General features: G+C 34.9%; 3 protein-coding genes across 3 annotated transcripts; 1 reads left to right on the forward strand and 2 right to left on the reverse strand.

Moving 5' to 3' along the window:
• The first annotated feature begins 1,791 nt into the window (after positions 1 to 1,791).
• Positions 1,792 to 6,040, forward strand: LOC147545185 (uncharacterized). The gene is made up of 5 exons (XM_086633931.1): positions 1,792 to 2,162; positions 4,546 to 4,715; positions 5,126 to 5,186; positions 5,517 to 5,586; positions 5,694 to 6,040. The coding sequence occupies exons 1-5, from the start codon at positions 1,979 to 1,981 to the stop codon at positions 5,812 to 5,814; spliced, it is 606 nt and encodes a 201-aa protein (XP_086490057.1). The 5' UTR covers positions 1,792 to 1,978; the 3' UTR covers positions 5,815 to 6,040.
• Positions 6,041 to 6,204: 164 nt separating this feature from the next.
• Positions 6,205 to 8,430, reverse strand: LOC147545186 (cytochrome P450 84A1-like). Its single transcript, XM_086633930.1, has 2 exons — positions 7,497 to 8,430; positions 6,205 to 7,032 (listed from the first exon to the last, which is right to left on the reverse strand). The coding sequence occupies exons 1-2, from the start codon at positions 8,388 to 8,390 to the stop codon at positions 6,409 to 6,411; spliced, it is 1,518 nt and encodes a 505-aa protein (XP_086490056.1). The 5' UTR covers positions 8,391 to 8,430; the 3' UTR covers positions 6,205 to 6,408.
• A 5,692-nt stretch (positions 8,431 to 14,122) lies between these two features.
• LOC147545187 (GATA transcription factor 5-like) lies at positions 14,123 to 15,934 on the reverse strand. Its single transcript, XM_086636951.1, has 3 exons — positions 15,607 to 15,934; positions 15,108 to 15,476; positions 14,123 to 15,008 (listed from the first exon to the last, which is right to left on the reverse strand). The coding sequence occupies exons 1-3, from the start codon at positions 15,703 to 15,705 to the stop codon at positions 14,349 to 14,351; spliced, it is 1,128 nt and encodes a 375-aa protein (XP_086493077.1). The 5' UTR covers positions 15,706 to 15,934; the 3' UTR covers positions 14,123 to 14,348.
• Between the last annotated feature and the right edge of the window lie 5,178 nt (positions 15,935 to 21,112).

Below are 21,112 nucleotides of genomic sequence, written 5' to 3' on the forward strand. Positions count from 1 at the left end.
GATTTAATTGGTAGAGTAACAACTTGGATCCTCCATGGTCAAGACTCAACAGGCGATTCTTAGAAGAGTGAATGCCCTGTTTTTATTTAATTAAGGAAACCGACCAATAAAGAAGAAGAAGCCAATAGGTAATTTTTCCTTTTCAAATGTCTCACCACTATAACCATTTTAAATGTAAATATTTCTGATTAAGAACTGTGGGAAGCTGTAGTGGTTTTTTAGATTTAGGTTTTTCAATTCTTGATATGTATCTAACTAAAATGTATACGGGTCTTCGTAGAGACAGACAATTAAGAGTCTTTTCTTTTCGAATATTTGCATGATTAAGTATGTCTTTTCTACAGTTAGTTTCCTTATCAAGTTGTTCTCTCCTTCTTCGTTCTTAAGTGGGTCAAAGTTTGAAGAAATCCAACATGATTTGTAGTTCTTAAATTTACGTCTTCTGCTATTGCTCCCTCCATGAAAATAAATTTATCTCTTTCTCTATGCTTTCTTCTTATAATTCGGTAAGTTCATTTTTCTTCAATGTTAACACTATTAATGTTTATGTTATTAATTAATTTTAATTTGCTTTTACAGGTATTGTAATTTCAAAGAAGGAAACATCAACACCAATTAACTTTAGATTTATCTTCTTTTCGAGTTTATTCTCTTTTTTCTCTCAATCTTCTTATTATAGACATCAACAAAAGAAATATTCTTATTGTTTTTCATATACAGTTTATTCTTACAATTTTTGCTATAGTTTTTGTACTAACAATCAGTTTTAGGTAATTTTTTTAATGTCTTTTTTGAATGTCTACTTCTATGTAAAGCTTAAACCAATGTTTACTTCCCACATATTGTCTTTTTTGAATGAAAAAGATTACTTTGAATTAATCACTTCCCACGTAGTGTCTTTTTTGAATGTCTACTTCTATGTAAAGCTTAAACCAATGTCTCTCTCGAATTAAGTGCCAACTGCTTGGATTAATACCTTTTTGTTTGTTTAAAGGGAAATGCTTAATGTACAAAGAATCTTTGACAAGATTCTTGACAAAATGCTAAATGAACGGTCTCGATCAAAATCAAACTTTGAAAAACTTTGATTAACTTTTGTCTTTTAGTGAAAATGAGTCATTAAGTCAAAATTTTTGTCAAAGACTATGTACATGTAGCACTTCCGTTGTTTAAATTGATTTCTTCAAAGTTTCATGATCTATTAATTGATTCTCTATATATAAAGTTATATGTTTTCGTCGTCTTTGAAAAATGAACGAACGACTCTGGCTCAAGATATTTTTTTTTGGTTTGTTTCAAAAGTGTATCAATCTCTTTTATTCATGTAATCTTTTTCCTTAAGAAATTATCTATAAAGTTATTTGTTGTGTGTTTACTACCCATCATTTATACATTTTGATAAGAAATTTGTCAGCTAATTACTTAAACTAGGTGTCCACCGCGTCCTACAGACGCGGTAGATCCCTTTTGGCTAACGCCTTACGAGACATGAGACCGTTCTCATCAAACTCGAGGGGGCGTGCATATATCCAGATGTTTATACATCATGGAACTCAATTCTAAAGCATCTAAAATCATACCGAGATTTGTGATTCGCATAGAAAATGCGAATTACAAGTCCCAGTATAATATTGGATGGTGTCGAATTGAATTCCACGATGTATAAACATCTGGATATATGCACGCCCCCTCGAGTTTGATGAGAACGTTCTCATGTCTCGTAAGGCGTTAGCCAAAAGGGATCTACGGACGCGGTGGACACCTAATAAGTATATAACACCCTTGGCCTTTGGGGGATTGATTGAAATGTAACGTTTTTTAGGGTTGTCAAATAACGTGGCGGGTAAAAGTACCGAGATATTCGAAGACGTACACTCGTACAGCAACCTAGAATATATAAAAACCAGAAGAGAGAGAAAGTAGAGAGATAAAGAGAGAAGGTCAAATCAAAATCAAAAAGCAAATCTGGTGGAGAGTGATGGAAGGGGGTATAGAAAGCTCAACAGGTAAAGAAGACGAAGGAGGAGGAGAAGATCAAAAACTGATAGTCCAAGGATTGAAAGGGGGAAAATCATGCAAGGGTTGTCTTTATTACTCTTCTATTCTCAAATCCAAAACTCGAAATCCTTTCTGTCTTGGTGTCTCTAGAACCCTTCAACAAGGTCTCTCTCTCTCTCTCTACAATTTTCTCTTTTAAATATTGGTTTCTTACTAGATCTTATAATTCTCCCAATTTTTGTTGATCTTAATCCATTTCATTTTTCCCTTAAAAATGTGATTTTTTGAATTGTTTGCCCCCTTCATTTTGATAGTAATCGCTAAAAGGTGATCATAAGAAGGAAGTGAATAAGAACTAGGAATCTCAAATTATAATTAAGAGTGAAAAACTACTTATTAGTTTTGTACTTCTCAAGCTAATAGAGTTTTAGGGTAGTTCTCCTTACATAGAGAAGAGAAGAGAAAATTTAGGGAAAAATCATAAATCAAAGGAAAATTAGGAGAAAATAATTATGCTATTTGGTTCTTGCAAAACTTTAGAAGAAGGAATGAAGAAAAGTAGAGTGGGGATTCATGGAATGAGTGCCCAAGTGTGAATACTGTGTCAAAACAAAAGTTGAAATGATGAAAGGAGTAAGTGATTTATCATTAGGTGCAATCAGCAATCATGTATTGAAATGAAAGTGATTACTTTATGTCTCAATTTTGATTAATTCGTTATAGACTTTGGGCCCGTTCTAGTTTGTATGCGTTAAATCACGTTTTACAAAACATATTACTAATATATTCAACTGACAATTTTAGGAGATAGCATATCCATACTAGATTTGATGCCCACCAATGGGTCGGTTCGTGATCTGATATCATTTACGTTTAGAGTAACATGTTGAGCTCATTATTAACGTAGTATGACGCAATCAAGGTATTAAACTTCTCGAAATTTTCACCAAAATTACCGTAATATTACCATATTTGAGCCAACCAAAATGAAATCTTACTCACATGTTTGTTTTATTATTCTATCAACATGACTGAAATAACGAAATATTTCTAAGCACAATGCGCTTCGCTCAAAATTTGGGGATAATGAGTTAGAAATTTGATTACATCATATAATTGTTATTTCGGTCATTTTGGTAGTGATAATGCAACAATAACATGTAAGATTTTTTTTCAGTTAGGTTGGAAGTAGACATATTTCGGTGAAATTTTTTGAAAACATAAACCCTCGGTAATAGTGTAATACACATATATAGACAATAAATATGAGAAAAAAATCTTACTAAATCACCTTCTGAACTCTTACAACAGCGACGTAAGTTGTAACAAAATGCTGATAATTTTCCTCATTACCCTTGATCAATCGTGGCTAGAGTGAGCTGTATTATTTATCAATAACAATGAGAGGTGACAATTGAAGAAACTTTACCTATCAATTGGAAAACCTTACGTCAAATCCAGTAATATAAAATTGTGCAATCTAGAGGTACCAAAAACTCTTTATCTATTAGAGCCGATACAGGCGTCACTCACTCTTCAACAAATTCAGATTGCTTGTTATCTCGAAGTCTTGATTTCCTGTTCGAATAAGTTTATCTTGTCATATTCTCTTACATATTACAGTACACGTCATGTCTTGGAGCTTTCGTCAAAGTGCAACTTATCAATACCCTGGTATAAATAATTACACTAGAACCTTAGGTCTGAAAGTGCTATTTAGTGTAGATTCTATGCTAGCACAAGGCTAAATCGATGCCGAGTGTTCTCTTTTTTGTACTGGAGGTGGCCGAGGAGGAGGTTCATGCAAGTGGATGATATGGGATTTCCAAGAGTTTTGGTAATTGATGTTCTCAGCTCCGAGATCATGTGAAATGTGTTTTTTTTTTTCTCTTTGTACGTTCACAGCTGTTTTGGATGAGACTTCTAGCTTATGATCATGAATGAACTTACTTTTGCTTCAAGTACTCTCCTCTCAGTCCTTCTTAGTTCTACTTCCGTTCTACTCCCCTTCTTCCCTATATTCTTGTTGCACTGTCAAGAAGCATCTTTACTATTTTTATGCTGATAGGGAGCAACCTGACTTAAGAGATTGACTTTAAATATTTGGTGATTGAATGTTCTAGCTCAAGTTTGGTTTGACAGAAATTTGACTTTAGTGGTAGTTTTAGAATGCTAATTTTGACTCTAACAAAGTAACATGCATAAGCTGAAATTCTATGACCTTTGATTCTCGACATCAAAGCATTCTCACTTTTTAATTAGTCATATATAAGTAAGTAGTATACTAGTACATCAGATCATAATTTCTATGTTCAGTATGTTTTTCAGTTCCTCATTCTGGTACAAATGCTTGAACTAAATATTAAGCTTTGGAGAGCATTACATATTTCACCTATCCTTAGACTCGTATCTCTGATAAGGTGTCTTGTAGTCATCCCTTACTTGATCCTACCAACTTACTTGTTGTAGTTCGTTTGTAAACGACATGTTAACGATTAATTAAACTAACTATGACTGAAGCATCTAACGTTTGAAATTTCCGCCCAGTACCTGACTACATAGTTGGAGAATCTGACAAAGAAGCTTCTAAAGATGCACGCAGTCTTACAGAATTCAAGTATGCTTGTGTTGGGTATTCAGTCTACTTGAATAACAAGGATCCTTTAACTAATCCTAAAGATAAACGAGCAGAATTGCCGTTCTGTGTTGGTATTGAGGTTATTCTCCTAACTTTTTCTTTACATGTTTTTCGATCACAATAAACTTTAGTTTAGTCCACCACCCTTTGGTGTAGTGGTAGGACATCCCTCTTAAGCCCATTAGGTCTTGGGATTGAGTCTCGGTGGAAGCAGTTTATCACCAAGAGTTATCCCATGTAATTTAGGCACTAAATAAAGTAGATGTTCTCGGGATTTAGACTCTTTGTTATCGGGCTTTAGACCTCTTTAGTTATTGGTTTAACTTAGGCGGTTATCGTGCTTATCACATCTTAATGATGTATCAATGCCTTGTAACGACTAACGTAGATCGGAGTCGATTTCTCAAAAATAAACATTAGTTTAGCCCAAACAGACATCTCCCAGAATCCATGTTTATGCATCTCTAACATGAATACTGCTAATTTCAGCTTTTGCTGGACAAACGACCTTCAACTGATCATGTCCCGGTCCATCTTCACAACAAGGAAGGTACTACCTCTTATCTTGTGCTTCCACTAGAGTTACATTCCTGGTCAAGTTGCATTTCTTCGATGACTTAATTGTTTCATCTGAGAATATTTTTTTGCCTTAAAATCTCGGAACTAATGAAATTTTCATCCTCACCAAGGAACTAGAAAGATGAGAAAAAGTGAGTTCACTGTTTTATTAGTAATCCTAGATTGTGCAAGTGTCAGAGTGGAATGACTTACTAAACTTATCTATCTATTATTGTCGTTTGTGAACGTCTTTTTTGTATCGTCCATTGTCATCTTCCCCAACAAACTTTGTATCTAACTTAAATCATATTGGTTTTTCAAGACGATCATGTGGTTCCTCCGCCACGACCACAGAAACCACCTCACACTATAGGGGAAGAACTTTTCGGCAGGCAAGACCTCAACTTAACTCTTTTATTATGTTAATGATTTGCATATTAAACATATCAACGATGAAAGAATCAGCTCAGCCATCTGAAGCTTCTGAATATGAACACAGGTTTACGAGAAATGCAGGCCTAGTAGCTTCAGGAGTGAATAGAAACTTGCATAGAGTAGGCAACTATGTCAAAGACACTTTCGAAGACATACTATATCCTTACCGAAGGCCACCCAAGTAAGGTCATTGTGAACCTAAACACAAGTGTATGTTAAAATCACAAGTAAAATGATAAGATTGATATACCCTATCTACTTCTTGTATCTTTTCTTGATATATCAAAATAAAATGACCTTGTTTAAAAGGAAACAGAATATGTATTTATTTCAAATGTTTGTTATAATGTAAGCTTTCAACTCCATGAATGAATTGTTCTGGAGGTCCTCAGCTTTGAATTTGTACAGAAATCACACTCATTCATTAATTATCCACATCTATCCCAGGTTACTTCGCCTCTTTACGTAGGTGATTATTTTTCGTCTACCCTATGTAACCTATGATTTTGACCGAATAAGAGGATCACAATACCCCTTCTAACAGAATCACAACATGATATCAATTCCTAAACAAGTTTTTATGTGAAACTTTTTTGGATTGAGTAATAAAGCCTTCATAAAAATTAATTGTGTGCTACTATTATTTTATGTTTGTGAAATTCAAAAGTAAACTGCAAAGATAACAATTGAGACCATTTCATTTTCCATAACAGAAGCAAACAGAGAGTAGAGAACAAACAGAGCATCTCCTTTTTCCCATTATTTTCTCCCTCTAGATTCTAGAACAGTGAACAGTTAAGACGGGGACTCGGCATGGCAACGAGTCGAACAGCTCTCGGAGCAGTGAGTCCAAACATATCCATCATATCCAACTCACTAGGCTTCATTCCATCAGGTAACTCCCACGAAAAGCAATGAACCAAATGGGCCACAGCCATTTCCAAAGCAAATAGTCCAAGGCCCATGCCCGGGCAAGAACGACGACCCGACCCAAATGGTATGAACTCAAAATCACTTCCCTTGAAATCAAATGCACCTTCTTCGAAGAATCTTGAAGGGTTGAAGGTATCCGGATCCTTCCAATGGTTCTTGTCTCGCCCGATTGCCCATGCATTTATCATGACCCGGGAACCCACTGGAATAAAGTACCCGTCCACCTCAGCATCTCGAGATGTCTCATGAAGGAGAAGAGGAATTGGTGGGTGTAAACGCAGTGTCTCTTTGATCACAACTTTAAAAAATGTAAGTTTTTCAAGATCCGATTCTTGGAGTCTTCTGTCTCGGCCCACGACTTCATCGAGTTCTTGTTGGACCTTTTTCATATCTTCTGGGCTTTTCATTAACTCAGACATGGCCCACTCAATTGCAGATGCAACCGTTTCAGTTCCTCCAAACATCACGTCCTGTAAAATTCAAATGTAGAACATTTTCAAGATAAAAAAAGATATAGCTATTTCTTTATTACTAGATCTCTCTATCCATGATCGCTTTTTTGGCAACTATGAAGGCAACACAAGATATGATCAGAGCTGATAGATCTAATGTTTTTTCTTTCTTCAATGAGAGGAAAAAGTAAATTTCATTCTAGAGTTATATACAGGCACAGCACGCAAAATCTGTCTGTACTGTTGTACAATTTTATTTTATTCTCCATGCTTCTCTTTTCTTTGCCCCATTGTACGAGATAGTGTCACTTTAAGTTTGATGTGACAAAATTTGAGGGTCTAAAGTGAATTACAGTTTTTTGGAGGGTAACCTACAATGTCAACTGAATCAAGAGCCATACATACAAATCTTGAAATTTAAACTATATACTAAAATATCAAAAATAAAATAATATGGACGAAAATTAAAAATATTTACATACCATTATGATGGCTTTGATATTATCTCTTGTGAGGACAATATCTGATTCCACTTTCTTCTTTCTCTCACTTGAGTGAGCAACAAGTTCATCAACCATATCTGTATCAACTAATTCTTCATAATTTTTCACCATATGATCATCTATTATATGATCAATAAACCCATCCAATGAGTCTCTAGCATTTTTAAGTCTTTTGTAAAACCCTTGTGGATCGATCCAACCAAACCCAGGAAAGAAATCAGCAATATTAAATGCACCAAATAATTTCGAAAATTCTTGCATTATTAAAACAAATTCTTCTTGACCTTCATGAGATATTGTCCCAAAAGCGGCTCGAAAAATTATATTTTTCATAAGGTTAAAAACCAACTCACCAATATTTATCTGCGACCCATGTTTTGAATCGATGATTTGAATCATTGACTCAACTTCGTCACGTACCGAGTCCCATGACTCGGCTCGTTTACGACTGAATAGATTTACGACACATAATTTACGAGTCTTACGCCATAGAGGACCATAATGAGCAAATGCCATATCAGCACGATCATAAGATAAATATTTCATAGCAATATTTGCTGGCCGATTTGAGAAAATACTGTCTTGAACTTGAAGAACTTGACGAGCGATTTCGGGTGTTGAAACGGTTACCATGTTAAGAAAACCGATTCGAAGACGACATATACCACCATATTGTTTACCGAGTTGAGCGAGTCCTCTATGAGTGAGTTGATCCATCATGAACATGTTACCAAGAATCGGTAACCCTTTTGGGCCTGGTGGATGAGGGAGTTTCTTATGTGACCTTATTAAGAAACCCATCAATAACAAGAGAGGAAGAACAAAGAAGAGTAGTAACATGGGTAAGGATTCAAGATCAATAGCCATAGCCATGGTTTTTCTCTAGTTTTCTCTCTCTCTCTCTCTCAAATGTTTTTTTCTCAATTTAACAATGATATAAGTACTCCTAGAGCGACCTCCACCTAATCCAAAGGGTGTTTTAGTCTTTTCAACAAAAAAATCGAATACCTCTTGTTTTATGAGTCACGAAATCACCTCGGGATCATCGAGGGATGCATTTTAGCAAGATAAAAGACCAAAATATCCCTCTATCCCTTTCTATATGCTTTCTTGGTGCCGTTAGTGATTGTTATAAAAATGGAAGATCATTAATCATTTTCTATTAGTTAATAATATTTCTTTTATTTCCTTGTTTTAGATATGGAGAAATTGTTTTTTCTTCCTACTTTGGAGAGAGGATTTTCTTCATTTCTTTCTCTCTCTCTATACAAATTATGATTTATATCTCTAATTATTTTTATCCTTTTAGGTGAATTTTAATTAATATCTTTTCTAATTGTGGTTAATTAAGAAGATTCACAGTGCACTCCTAGTGAATGGTCAAAAATCAACTTGGCAAAGGACTAATACAATTTACAATCATATATTGTTTACCAAAGACCCATGGTTTAAGACATTAGGTTGGTTATATTCACTTTTAGACTTCTCCTGTTCTTCTCACTCTTCTGAATGATTGATTTTAGTCGATGAAGTTCTAACATTAATCAAATCTAAAATAATAAGCAAGATTAACTACAAGACCGCCAATTGTTCACAAAACAAATGAGATAAATTACGACCCTAACCGAAATAAGTTTAAGATAACCATGAGATCTTTCAACAAAAATAAAAGATAACCATGGGACTACCAGTTAAATTCTTAAAATAAGAAAACAAACAAAACAGACAAATATCAACAAACCCCATCTTAATAATAGAATAAAATTAGGTGCATTGGTAGTTGTCTTATTTATCTCCACCATAGATTAGTATTTAGTAAAAAAAATTCCTATAAATACTTTAACCACATCTCAAATACTTATTAGGGTATCATATAAGTTGGCCAATTAATATTAATTTTTCAAATTTGTTAAACTTAAAATTTGGTTGTCAAATTAGTGTGTGATCTCCAATATTATAAAATTTACTTATTAAGTGCAATTGAAGATCAATGACACCTAAATACCAATGGTATAATACCAATTTGAGCTATATTAAAATTTTACCAACCATGAGTAATACTCCAAAAAAATACTGTGGAAAATGAATATGATGTGCATAAATAGTTAAATACATTCACTATTTGACTTTAATTGGCTTTACCACAAGATCACGTAATCTTGGAAAGACAATTGCTAAATATGTCATATTTTCATGACATGATTTGGTCCATCTTTGCAAAATTGTGTTGTTACAAATTTAAAGACAAAATAAATATCTAAAACTCGAAAATAATCAAAAGACCACATGACCATTGACCAGGTCTAAAATAGAAAATAACTAGGGTATATCCCGTGCCCTAGGGCACAGACACTTATATCACGGAATTTATTGTTATATTTTATTGAGAGATTTTTATTAGTTATTATTTTTTGTATTATTTTTTTGTTTCTTTTATCTTAAATTAGTTATTATTTTATTGAGAGAGAGAGAGAGATTTCAATTTTTTTTTTTAACTCTTGAAATTCATTTTCTTTCTTTTTTTCTTAAATTAGTTATTTTATTTCTAAGAAGGAAACGATTTTAGTTTTTTAAATAGGTAACTTTATTTCTACGAAGGACTATATTTTAAATTTTGAGAAGGGCTTCTAGACAATATCCCTTATTAAAAAAGGATGTTTGTCCCAGTCATCGTTTTCCCTTCTGTTTTATTATATAGATTTCACATGTCAAAAGATTTACTTTCTGTTAATGCTTTAAACTTTTTGTTAATGCTTCTTTTTGTAATATTTTATTGAGAGAAAGATTTTTTATTAGTTATTATTTTTTTGTTTCTTTTCTCTTAAATTAGTTATTATTTTATTGAGAGATAGAGAGATTTTAATTTCTTTTTTTTAACCCTTAAAATTAATTTTTTTTTTTCTTAAATTAGTTATTTTATTTCTAAGAAGTAAAAGATTATTGTTTTTTAAATAGGTAACTTTATTTCTACGAAGGACTATATTTTAAATTTTGAGAAGGACTCCTAGACAATATACATAATTAAATAAGGATGTTTGTCCCAGTCATCGTTTTTCCCTTCTGTTTTATATAATAGATTCTTTTCCCAAAGAACCGTTGAATAAGTTTCTTTTTTTTTCTGTTGAACTAACCGATGAATAAGTTTCAACAAAAAAAACCAATGAATACTTTTGCTTATAAAAAATGGTTGTATGCCTATTTATTCATTCTCCAAGGGAACTTGAAGGGAAAGACTATAAAAAACAATAGCCTGGTGGTTCAACAAAAAAACAACAATAGCTTCCTTAATACAAGTAGGAGATAATGAGCTGTGTCAATAGAGGCCCTCGGAAGGTAAGGAAAATTGAAGTCTTGGATGCTAATTATCCGTTCTCTCATGTGAAACTATTCTTACACGTGCCCTCACGTGTGGTGTGGTTAGCCTAACACACATGTGTGTTTTTTCGAATGATGTGGAGCACGGGTAGTTTTTAAACTTATCACGTGTGAGCATAGCTCTGATACCATGTTAAGTTTTGTGGCCATCCAACTCGAAGCCAATTGGTTTTAAGTTGGATGACCACAAACTTAACATGGTATCAGAGCTATATCCACACGTGGTAGGCTACCCACACGTGCTCCATGTCACTCGAGACAAAAAAAAAAACACATGTTAGGCTAACCACGTCACACGTGAAGGGCGTGTGAGAATAGTCTCACATGGGAGAATGAGTAACTAGTAACCAAAAATATAATGTGTAGGTCCTCTCCACTCATTGCCAATTGGTTTTGAGTTGGATGACCAAAAGTCACTTTCGCTCTTCATGACTGGTCACAATTAGTTATTTGATAACAAGCTGAAGAATATTGGGTTATTTCCTAAATGGCCCCCAACTTTGTGACCAGCTTTCTGCCTGACCCCCTACTTTAGCAAAAATATCCATATGGCCTCATTTTTCAGTTATCTTTAACTTTCCATTACTCTCTCTCCTCCATCTCATTTTCTCTCTCTGCCACATCATTTGAGCACGTCACATCATCGTCTTCACCGGCAGGGGTCGCCAAATTTCCGGTCGGCGACCTTCAAACTTTTAAAAAAAAAATTCTTGGGTTATTTCCTAAATGACCCCCAACTTTGATTAAGACAAAGAATAATATCGTATTTTCACACCTTTCCAAGAGCAATATCGGTCTTTAACATCTTCCATTTTATTATTCACGTAGGACAAACGGCTGGGGAAAGTATGAGGTGAGCGATACTATAAACATTTTTGTATTAGGGATACTTGAACTTTACTAAAAATTTTGGTATGCTGGTCTATATCAAGGAGTTGGACTGTTATTTCCAAGTGCTTGATAGTTGATATAGGCAGCCATACTAAACTGTACCAAAAGAATTTCCAAGCTCAACCTATATGAATGAATACAAAAATTTTCTCCAAACAAGAAATCTCTAAGGGTGCAGATTCTAGGTTTGAATTTTGTTAATCCTCATCTTAAAGACACAAAACAAGTTTTCTCTTTTTGAGATAAAAAGTTTCAAAAATTCAATGATAATATATATAATCAAATAATTATTTTGAATTTAGGGGATTTGAGATATGAGAAAGTACCCTTGCAAATACAAGAATGGCCTCAACTAATTCTTTCTTTTATACTATAATACAATTGAAAACAACCCATCATAAACATCATAAAACAGCACAAGCATAAAGACACAAAAGAAAATCGTCACTAAACTAAACCTGAATTAATCAAAGGGTTATTTCCCAAATAGCCCCAACTTTGTGACCAGCTTCCTGCCTAGTTCCCTACTTTATCAAAAATACCCAGATGACCCCCCTTTACATTTACCGTTATAACTTCGTTAACTAGTCATCACCTCTCTCTCCTCCATCTCATCACCTCTCTCTGCCACCTCACCTTCTCGCCACCTCATCATCTTCACCGGCGACCTTCAAACATTAAAAAAAACATTCCTCTCTCTCTCTCTCTCCAGATCAGCGAACAGACCTTAAAGATCTAGAGAGAGAGTTAAAAAAAAAAATTAAGAGAGAGGGAGAAGAGAGAGGAAATTCTTTTTTATTTTATGTTTGAAGGTCGTAGACCAAAAAATTGGTCGGTCGACGACCTTCGCCGGTGAAGACAATGAGGTGGCGAGAAGGTGAAGTGGCAGAGAGAGGTGATGAGATGGAGGACAGAGAGGTGATGATTAGCTAACGGAATTATAACGGTAACTGAAAAAGGGGGTCATCTAGATATTTTTGATAAAGTAGGGGACTAGGCAGGAAGTTGGTCACAAAGTTGGGAGCTATTTGGGAAATAACCCTTAACCAAAAGTAAGGATGAGTCATTATGGAGTGAAGGGTGCATCTGTAATTGCACTCCTATGATGTATGTGTGGGGTCTAAGTAGTTCATAGTTGTTGTGATATGGATTCGATACTGGTGCTTCTAAAGGAGCTCTGTCCTTCTGTTCTTCGCCTATTCCTTTTTAACACTCCACGTGAGCTTCAGATTAGGGAAAATCTGAGAGCATTCACACTAGTGGATTAAGTCGAGTCTGAATGCCATCAGACTGCCTCAATCCATAGTAAGAGAGTGGGAGGCCCAATAGCAAAAAGGAGCGCCTATAGACATCCATCTCTTTCACTTCTTCATATCTCACCGGTCGACCATCTACTAGTAGGCCACTTTATCTCTGTCTTTCGCCTTGTTCTTTCATGTTTTCCTTCCTCTCTCCCTTGTTTTCCTATCTCTGACTTTGCTCCTCTCTCTTACTCAAGCGAAGGAGATAGAGACAGAAGAAAAACTGGTTCATTCTATATTGATTGCTAGTCTGTAAACATCATCTGAATCATCGGGAGGTTGTTGCACACTCCCATAAGACTCTAAGAAATTATATGCACAAACATAGAACTTAGTCCTATTTAACTTAAGTAAATACACATTAATGTCCCGTGTTTCATTGCCTCTTCCCTAGATTGCACCTGTAAGTTCTTTTTGTAATACAAATGAAAACAACCCATCACAAACTACACAAAATAGCACAAGCATAAAGACATGAAGGAAAACCATCACTAAACCAACCTGAACTAATCAAAGTAAGGATGAGTCATTATGGAGGAGTGAAGGGTAAACCTGTAATTCAACTCTTATGATATCTAACACTCATCTGTGTGGGGCCTGAGTAGTTCATAGGTTGTTGTGATATGGATTTCAAACCAATATGGAAAAGCACATGGGAATGTAGCCATCATTGGTAACCATCATCTCCAACACCCTAATTGAATGTTTAAGTAAACAAAACACAAACAAAAATACATACACAATGATCCCACATGGTATAAACTTTGATCCATCAACACATTGATCCCACATGGTATAAATTTTGATATCTCAAATATACTCGTATTCGTAACTGTCATTAACTATTTTGATAGGATTTCTAAAGGGCATACGAAGTAAATTCACGCCTCAAAAGATAAAATTTGAACTGCATCCTTCCAACCAGATCGTCGCACACATTATGTAATATCTAAATTCAAAATTTAGCACACCCTTTTTGTTTTTTAACGAACATCAACTTAAAAGCAAAAGTTCAAAAATATCCAACTTACAACCTCCTTGTAAACTACCGAAAAATTCATTGCATTACTCGCATTTCACTAAGATATAAAATAAAAAAAAGATTATAATAAAAGCCTCCCTACAATGGGTTACAATACAAACTACCAACAACAACTACAACAATACTCTTCTAAATAAATTTTACATTCGGGTAAGAAATTGTTCCGATTCAAACCGAGTTTAACCCGTACCCTATTCATACATTTTAAACCTAATTAAAGTTTCAAAAGCTATGAACAGATGGAACTAGTTCGGATTCGGATGGACTAATCTCTTTTTTCCTACGCATCTCAAGTACTTTCCTATGATTATTCGAATGCACATCACTTGAAAAAGTAGGACTACAAGCGGGTCGATATTCGGGTAAGAGTCGACCCGACTTATACCGAACACCACAAGCGTTACAGAGGGTTTTTGAACCTAGTGGACCGGCTCTCCATTGTGGAGTCTTCTGAACTCCACAGTGACTACAACGCCGTTGAGTTTCAGATACCGGTTTTCTTTTCTGCTTCTTTTCCGGCGGGTTTCCGACGAAGTACAGAAATTCTGGGTTTTGGGTTATGTTTGGAAAGAATAAACAAGAAGTTTGAGAAGATGAAGAGGAAGAAGAAGATGAAGTAGATTCTGAGAAAGGAGACCCAAGTGACCAAATTCTTCCATTTGTTCTTTTACGCTTGGTTCTTGAACGTTTTGTAGTAATTTGGGGAGGAAAATTTGAAGATTTCATGGATGAAATTCCAGAAACTGGTCCAGAATAAGACCTGTTCTGTTTGGGGGTTTGGGTTTTGGGTGGTGGGTTTCCGACTGGACATGGGAAAGAGAATTCAGAGAAAGAATCATCAACAAAATGAGATACCCATTCAAGGTCTGCTAAATCATCCACCTGCAACAAAAATGGAGTTCTTTAAACATCTCAGAGAAACCAACCTAGAGAAAAAAAAAGTGATTTTTTTTTTCTTTTGATTCTCGTTGAAAGGCTTACCGGAACGCAAAGTTCACTAGTAGGAGAAGACCCAAATGCGTCTTTAACAGAAACCCCAGAAGAATTTTGCTCTTGAGAAGAAACAGATGAACAATCTCTCTCTTCTTCTTCTTCTTCTGCAACAAACCCATCTTCTTCTTCTTCTTGTTCTTCTTCCTTCTCAACATCTTCTTTGGAGAAATCAAGAAATTCATCAACAAAAGAATTATCATCTCCTAAACCACAATTTGTTCCATTTCCACCTAATAATTCTTCTGTAATTACAAACCCTTCTTCCTGTTGCTGTTGTTGACATAATTTAACATTCAATTCTGGCCAGAAGCTGGTTTTCATGGCTTTTGCTTCAACACACTCCATTTCAACTTTCACCTGAAACCCAAAATTCAAACTTCAAATCCCAATAAAATACAAATAAAACCCAAAATTAATTTAAAATTATAAAAATTTACAGTTTAAATCTTTAAAATTTTGTTTGTTTGTTTGTTTGTTATGTTGTTACCTTGGATGAAGAAGGATGAGAAAAAGTAAGGGTTGAAGTTGCAGAGGATGAGAAAGTTAGATTGAATGGAAAGGAAAGGGTGAAGTGTTGGTGGAGCATTGAATAAGGGCACCGAGCGTCAGTGAGTGATTCAAGGGGCCCCGTTTTTTTCCTAGTGTTTATCTCTTTCTTTTTTTCTTACCCTCTCTCTCTAACTTTCTCTCTCTAAAGTCTAAACTTTGAGTGGGTTGGGGGGAAGTCGGACTCGGACCACAACTACTAGTCCATAGGATTTTGAATTCCGTCCCACCAAAACGGAATTCCCACGTTAACTCTTCACTTTTCCTTTTCTTAAGACTTTCTACAATTTTCTTTTACTTGTGCCCTTCTTTCTGTCTATAATTACAATTTACTACCGTTACAAGTCAGTTTATTAGTCGCCCACTAATGGCCGCCTTTTCGGATTCTACTTCTTTATTTCCACTCAATAAAAAATTGAATGTCTTAATCCCGCCCTAAAAATTCAGTCGGGTTGGTGAAATTTTTGTGAGTCTTGTTATCTTGGAGTAGTTTGATTAGAGGCGGGTTGGTCGAGCTTTACTCTAGCCTAGTCACTAGACCGGCTGGTCGGACACCTTCGCCTTTGACAATTAGGTTACTTCAATAGACTCGAGCGGGACATTGTTCAAGTGTTAAAATCTGTAAGGTCGGGAGCAGAACCAGAATTTGCAGCTATTTTTAAACATGTATATAATATGTGAAGGTGGGATATGTATAAATATTGGTAGTTTCTTTACTTGGAATAAAGTAGACAGTAGTTTGAGGAAATGGGAAAAAGAGAGAGATAAGGGAGAATGACACTCACCAACGAATGACTAATTTCTCTCTGCAAACGAGTTTCATCTTCTTCAATAGGAGAATGAAATAAAAGCGAGCGACCTCATACATGAGACGAAAAAAGGAAAGAGGATAAATAATACTAAACCTCTCGTAACTTTTTATCTCATAAGGTTAAATAAGACCTATCAAAGAAAAAAAATAACAAAAAAGATGTTGTCTAAGGGGCTAGCTTAGAAGCGAGGGGGAGAGCTTAAACCTCTCACCTCTAATGTCCGCTGCAAACACTCCAACATAAGCTACTTGTTCACTTACATTACATCTTTATAAAAAGATTTACATATTTCAGCTTGAGCAATGACCCATGATGGTCTATACATGGGTCCGCCCCCTGTGGGGTTCATCGGCTACTACGCTTGCGGTTTGACCTACACAAGACAAGATCTTTTACCTCATCTAATTCCTCCTAATGTACTCCTAAATTTTTTTGCAAACGTACTTGTAATGTATTTCACTAGAAAATAATACGAAAGAAACGCAACAGTCTTGACATTTGACCTAATCTAATTATTTCTAGATATGTTCTACATGTGCCTCCCATATGTGTTAGAGTAAGCCTCCTTCCCTCCCAAACTTCTCCTCAAATTTGCCTCGAGGGAGAAGCCATTAACACTTTTAGGACATTAAAACTTCCCTTATTTCTATATATATATACATTTGGGAGGGGTGATAATAGGTAATCTAAAAAATGAGTATAGTGTAATAAAGCACGATGTTATGGTAGATTAAATATCACATCGTCGTGTGGTAGAGTAAAACCTCTAACTACAAGATCCAGAATGGATGAAAACAGAGCATGTTTAATGGCTTCGAGCTTGATTGCCTTGACACTTAAAGGTATTGCATAGCTTGCACATTTAGTTTTTTATTTAAATTTTCGTACAAACGTAGAATAGTAATGCCGAGAAGAAGACTATGTATTTAACTCACTTCGAAGAATCGTTGGATGATTCAAATATAGGAAATTATTGAGAATTTAAGACTACTTGCTGTTGCACTAAAGGAAAGTAAGATTGAGACTATGTTATTAACGTAAGATTTCAATGTAGTACGTTATTTACTAGTTGTTGGGATAATCCTACGTTGGTAGTGGAAGAGATAGAGGTGAATTTATAAGTGTGGAAATAACTTTGCCTCTTGGCTCTTGAGCTACCTATTAAGCTTCAAGAAGTGGAAGACCATCCAACACCGGTATCAAAGTCGTGGTATAACAAGTCTCGGTCCAATAAGGTAGGTGGTGTTCGACTTCTCTCAACCCAAAAGCTAGCTCAAGAAGTAAGGTTTTTTCCACACTTATGACTCCTACCCCTCCCACAACTAATGTGGGCTTGTGCTTCTATCACCTTAAAACTAGCTAAAACCCTCTCCCACAACTAGGGACGGAATCAGAACTTTTGTTGGGAGGGGGCCGAACCATTCTAATCATAAACTAGTTTGAAAATTTTATATAGCACTTTGGGTCAAAATTATACATAAAAATAACAATTAAGTCATAAAGATTTCGTAGATTTAGTCTTGCTTTTAACGTTTGTTTTTTTTTTGTTGAACTTTTAACGTTTGTTTATGTTGTGGACGAATTTGTAACTTCATTTTGGTTTAATTAAAGGCTTTTACTAAAAAAAATATAAGGCCAACTTTTTTCGATGCCACTTTTGAACCGTCATTAGTAATTCGATTCCTTTCACTAGCCATTTAATTCGTTATACCTACTTACGAGAATTTTTTTGACAGTAGACTAATGTCTACTTACAAAAACATATAAAATTATTCAGTAATTTGAAACGTATAAGAGAGGGAAACATAGAGCGATCCAATCAATTAGTCATTAAGATATTAAAATAATATAGATTGATTTGGAATTCAGGGTGATGAAAAGTTTAGAAATAATTTTTCTTTTGCTAAGAATTCAGATGAAGTTTTAGAAGTTGATATTTTTTTGTTAAGGATTTAGGAATGGGTTGGAAACTTGATTAATTATGGTGATGAGTTTGATGACAAGGTCAAGTAATTTAGACTAGGGATGTCAACGGCGCGGGTTTGAGACGGTTCATCCCCTTCCCAACTCCGTCCCGTTAGCAAACGGGTTCTACCATTACCGTCCCAATAATTAATCGGGGCGGATATTCAATTACCATACTCGCCCCAAATAAATATTGCTAAACCATTACCGCCCCGCCCCGTTTAATATAACATGAGTCGGGTCGGGTTCAAACAAAATATTTTTGTGTTTTGTTTCACAAAAGTTATTTTTAGTTTGAAGTAACACAACAATCGTTAACAAAATTTTGTAAGACTTTGAGTTTATCAATCATAAACACTACAACTACTTAAATAATATAAAACATAACATAGTAAAATGGATAATATAAGATTAAAGTTTTAGAAACATAACCATAAATAAAACATATATTTAATATACATAGTACTAATCGGTTCGGGACGGAGTTTACTATCTAATACCAAACCCGCCCCGAACCCGATTATTTGTTTCAACTTCATACCAAACCCGAACCGTTTAATAAACGAGTCGGTAAAACCCGTTCCATTAGGGGCGGGCTTGAGAAAAATAACGCCGGTTCGGACTAAATTGCCACCCCTGATTTAGACATTATAGGTTGTATAGATCCTTGGATCCGACTGGGTATGGTAGGTTTAGATTGAGTTTGGTTGGTTAAGGGGGCCACTAGGTTTTAAGGTAAAAAATTCAAAAGTTCATTAAGGCAATAGGTGGCAATTATAAAGGGCCAAGGGGGGCCATGGGCCTTCCTGGCCCTAACATGGATAAGTCCCTGCCCACAACCAATATGGTATTGTGCTTCTATCACCTTAAAACTAACTCAACAGGTAAGATTTTTTAGATATTTACAAAAGTTGTTCCCCTGTCCCTTCTACTATCAATGTGAGTTTATCACAACACCATCTCTTACATTAGATGTACGCATGATTAAAAGGTTAAAACTATTTATTTATCATTTTAGTAAAGGGTGGAATTTTCCATCATTTCAGTGTCAAAACATTATCTTTCAAAAAAACAAAAATAGATAAAATCAAAAATATAAATTTACACTCTTGTAAATTTGGTACTTTCCTCCCGTCTTGCTATCAAAACCTTAATCAGTTCTTCATTGGTGATTTGGTGTACCAAGGTTTTAGACATCTCCAATTTAGTCAACTGAAGTTAAAATTTTAAATTTTTAACTTCTCACGGGAGGTCCACGCTCGGTAGATTGGGGCTGAGCCCCAACTATCCACTTCAGCCGATCTAGGGTTTAGGGTCAGCTGAAGTCCCTAACATGACGGTTGGCCCCGAAGTTGGGAATGAATCCTATCTGTTGGATGTGATCCAACGGTCATATCTGGTTGTTGGATCACATCAAACAGTCCAATTATTTATTTATTTTAAAAATATATTATCCTTAAATCTATTATTTTTTAATTTAATAAGTTTTTGTTTTTTGTTTTTTTTAAATCTTATTATTTTTTTTTTGTTTAAAAAAAAAATTATTTCGAAAATAGTTCAAACACGTGTTTCGCATATACATATCGCACACACTTTTCGCACACTCACAAAAAATCCACACACGCGTTTCCACGTGCACAAATTTCAGAGAGACTGAGATTGTAGTTGAAATTTTTAGGTTGAACTGAGGCTGAAATTTTTTATGTGAAAAAATAATTTTTTTCGACCTAAGACAGACTGAGGTTGGAGTTGCTCTTATAGCTAATACTTACTGACAGTCTGACACAATGACTGTTCCTAGACTATTTTTGGAATCCATATTGTCTGAATAACAAGAATGTTGAGAACCTCTATAAGAAAATAAAATAAAAGAACGAACATAAAAAAGACTATTTTGATTTTGCCGCCGTGGCATTTCTTTTCTATTCTTTTCCTAGAACCACAAATTTCATTTGATAAAAATATCATTAAGACAACAAGTATTGCAGCTGGATATGTACTAACTGTATCAGTTCAATTTCTATTTGCTTCCCAATTTGTGACCGTTCTTTGTTGGCTTCGAATCTTTCGCAGAACGTGTGTTTCATTTTATTTATTTTTCCTTTCAGAGTCTCTTGCAACAATAATAACGACAAAAAGAAAATTGAGATCACCAGAAATGCTAATAACATGATTTACATGTATCAATTGTTGTACCCTCTATATACTCTTAATTTTAGTTTATTTGGGTCACCTTGTTAACCTTGTGAAGCTATCAGATATCTGGTTAACCCGCAAGCCTATACATAACATACCGACTGCTTTCTAGTACCAGAAAAATCAAAGGCAGGCGGCTATGGGAGTCATTGTCCTTACCCCACTCTCATGCATTATATTTGACTTGTCCATTTCTTTTTTCTGTTTTTTTTTGTGTGAAGTATTTGACTTGTCCATTGATTATATTTTTTTTGTTGAAAGTCCATTGGGTATTTGGGTATATGATTTGATAGAGCATGAGGGCTCTATAGGAAGAAATTCAAATTTGAATGTTGTTTTGGCACATATACACCAAGACTAGGGTTGTCAACAGGTTGATTTTGGTTCAAATATTTTACTATTGAGACCCAAAAACCTATTAAGAATTACAATTTTGGTTCTATTTGTGGTTCTTTTTTTTTTCCTTTTTTTTTT

This window comes from Eschscholzia californica, unplaced genomic scaffold (genome assembly GCF_041429995.1).
Source record: "Eschscholzia californica isolate CP2 unplaced genomic scaffold, dmEscCali1.0.p SCAF_4, whole genome shotgun sequence".
Lineage (NCBI taxonomy): Eukaryota > Viridiplantae > Streptophyta > Magnoliopsida > Ranunculales > Papaveraceae > Eschscholzia > Eschscholzia californica.

Bases quoted from the DNA above. Each gene is read 5' to 3' on its own strand.
- LOC147545185 (XM_086633931.1), top strand. From the start codon at position 1,979: ATGGAAGGGGGTATAGAAAGCTCAACAGGTAAAGAAGACGAAGGAGGA. The intron at 4,716-5,125 runs GTTATTCTCCTA...TGCTAATTTCAG, and splicing joins CGTTCTGTGTTGGTATTGAG to CTTTTGCTGGACAAACGACC. The intron at 5,187-5,516 runs GTACTACCTCTT...TGGTTTTTCAAG, and splicing joins CCATCTTCACAACAAGGAAG to ACGATCATGTGGTTCCTCCG.
- LOC147545186 (XM_086633930.1), bottom strand. From the start codon at position 8,390: ATGGCTATGGCTATTGATCTTGAATCCTTACCCATGTTACTACTCTTC. The intron at 7,033-7,496 runs GTATGTAAATAT...TGAATTTTACAG, and splicing joins ATATCAAAGCCATCATAATG to GACGTGATGTTTGGAGGAAC.
- LOC147545187 (XM_086636951.1), bottom strand. From the start codon at position 15,705: ATGCTCCACCAACACTTCACCCTTTCCTTTCCATTCAATCTAACTTTC. The intron at 15,477-15,606 runs GTAACAACATAA...TTTGGGTTTCAG, and splicing joins CTCATCCTTCTTCATCCAAG to GTGAAAGTTGAAATGGAGTG. The intron at 15,009-15,107 runs GTAAGCCTTTCA...TTTTTGTTGCAG, and splicing joins CTAGTGAACTTTGCGTTCCG to GTGGATGATTTAGCAGACCT.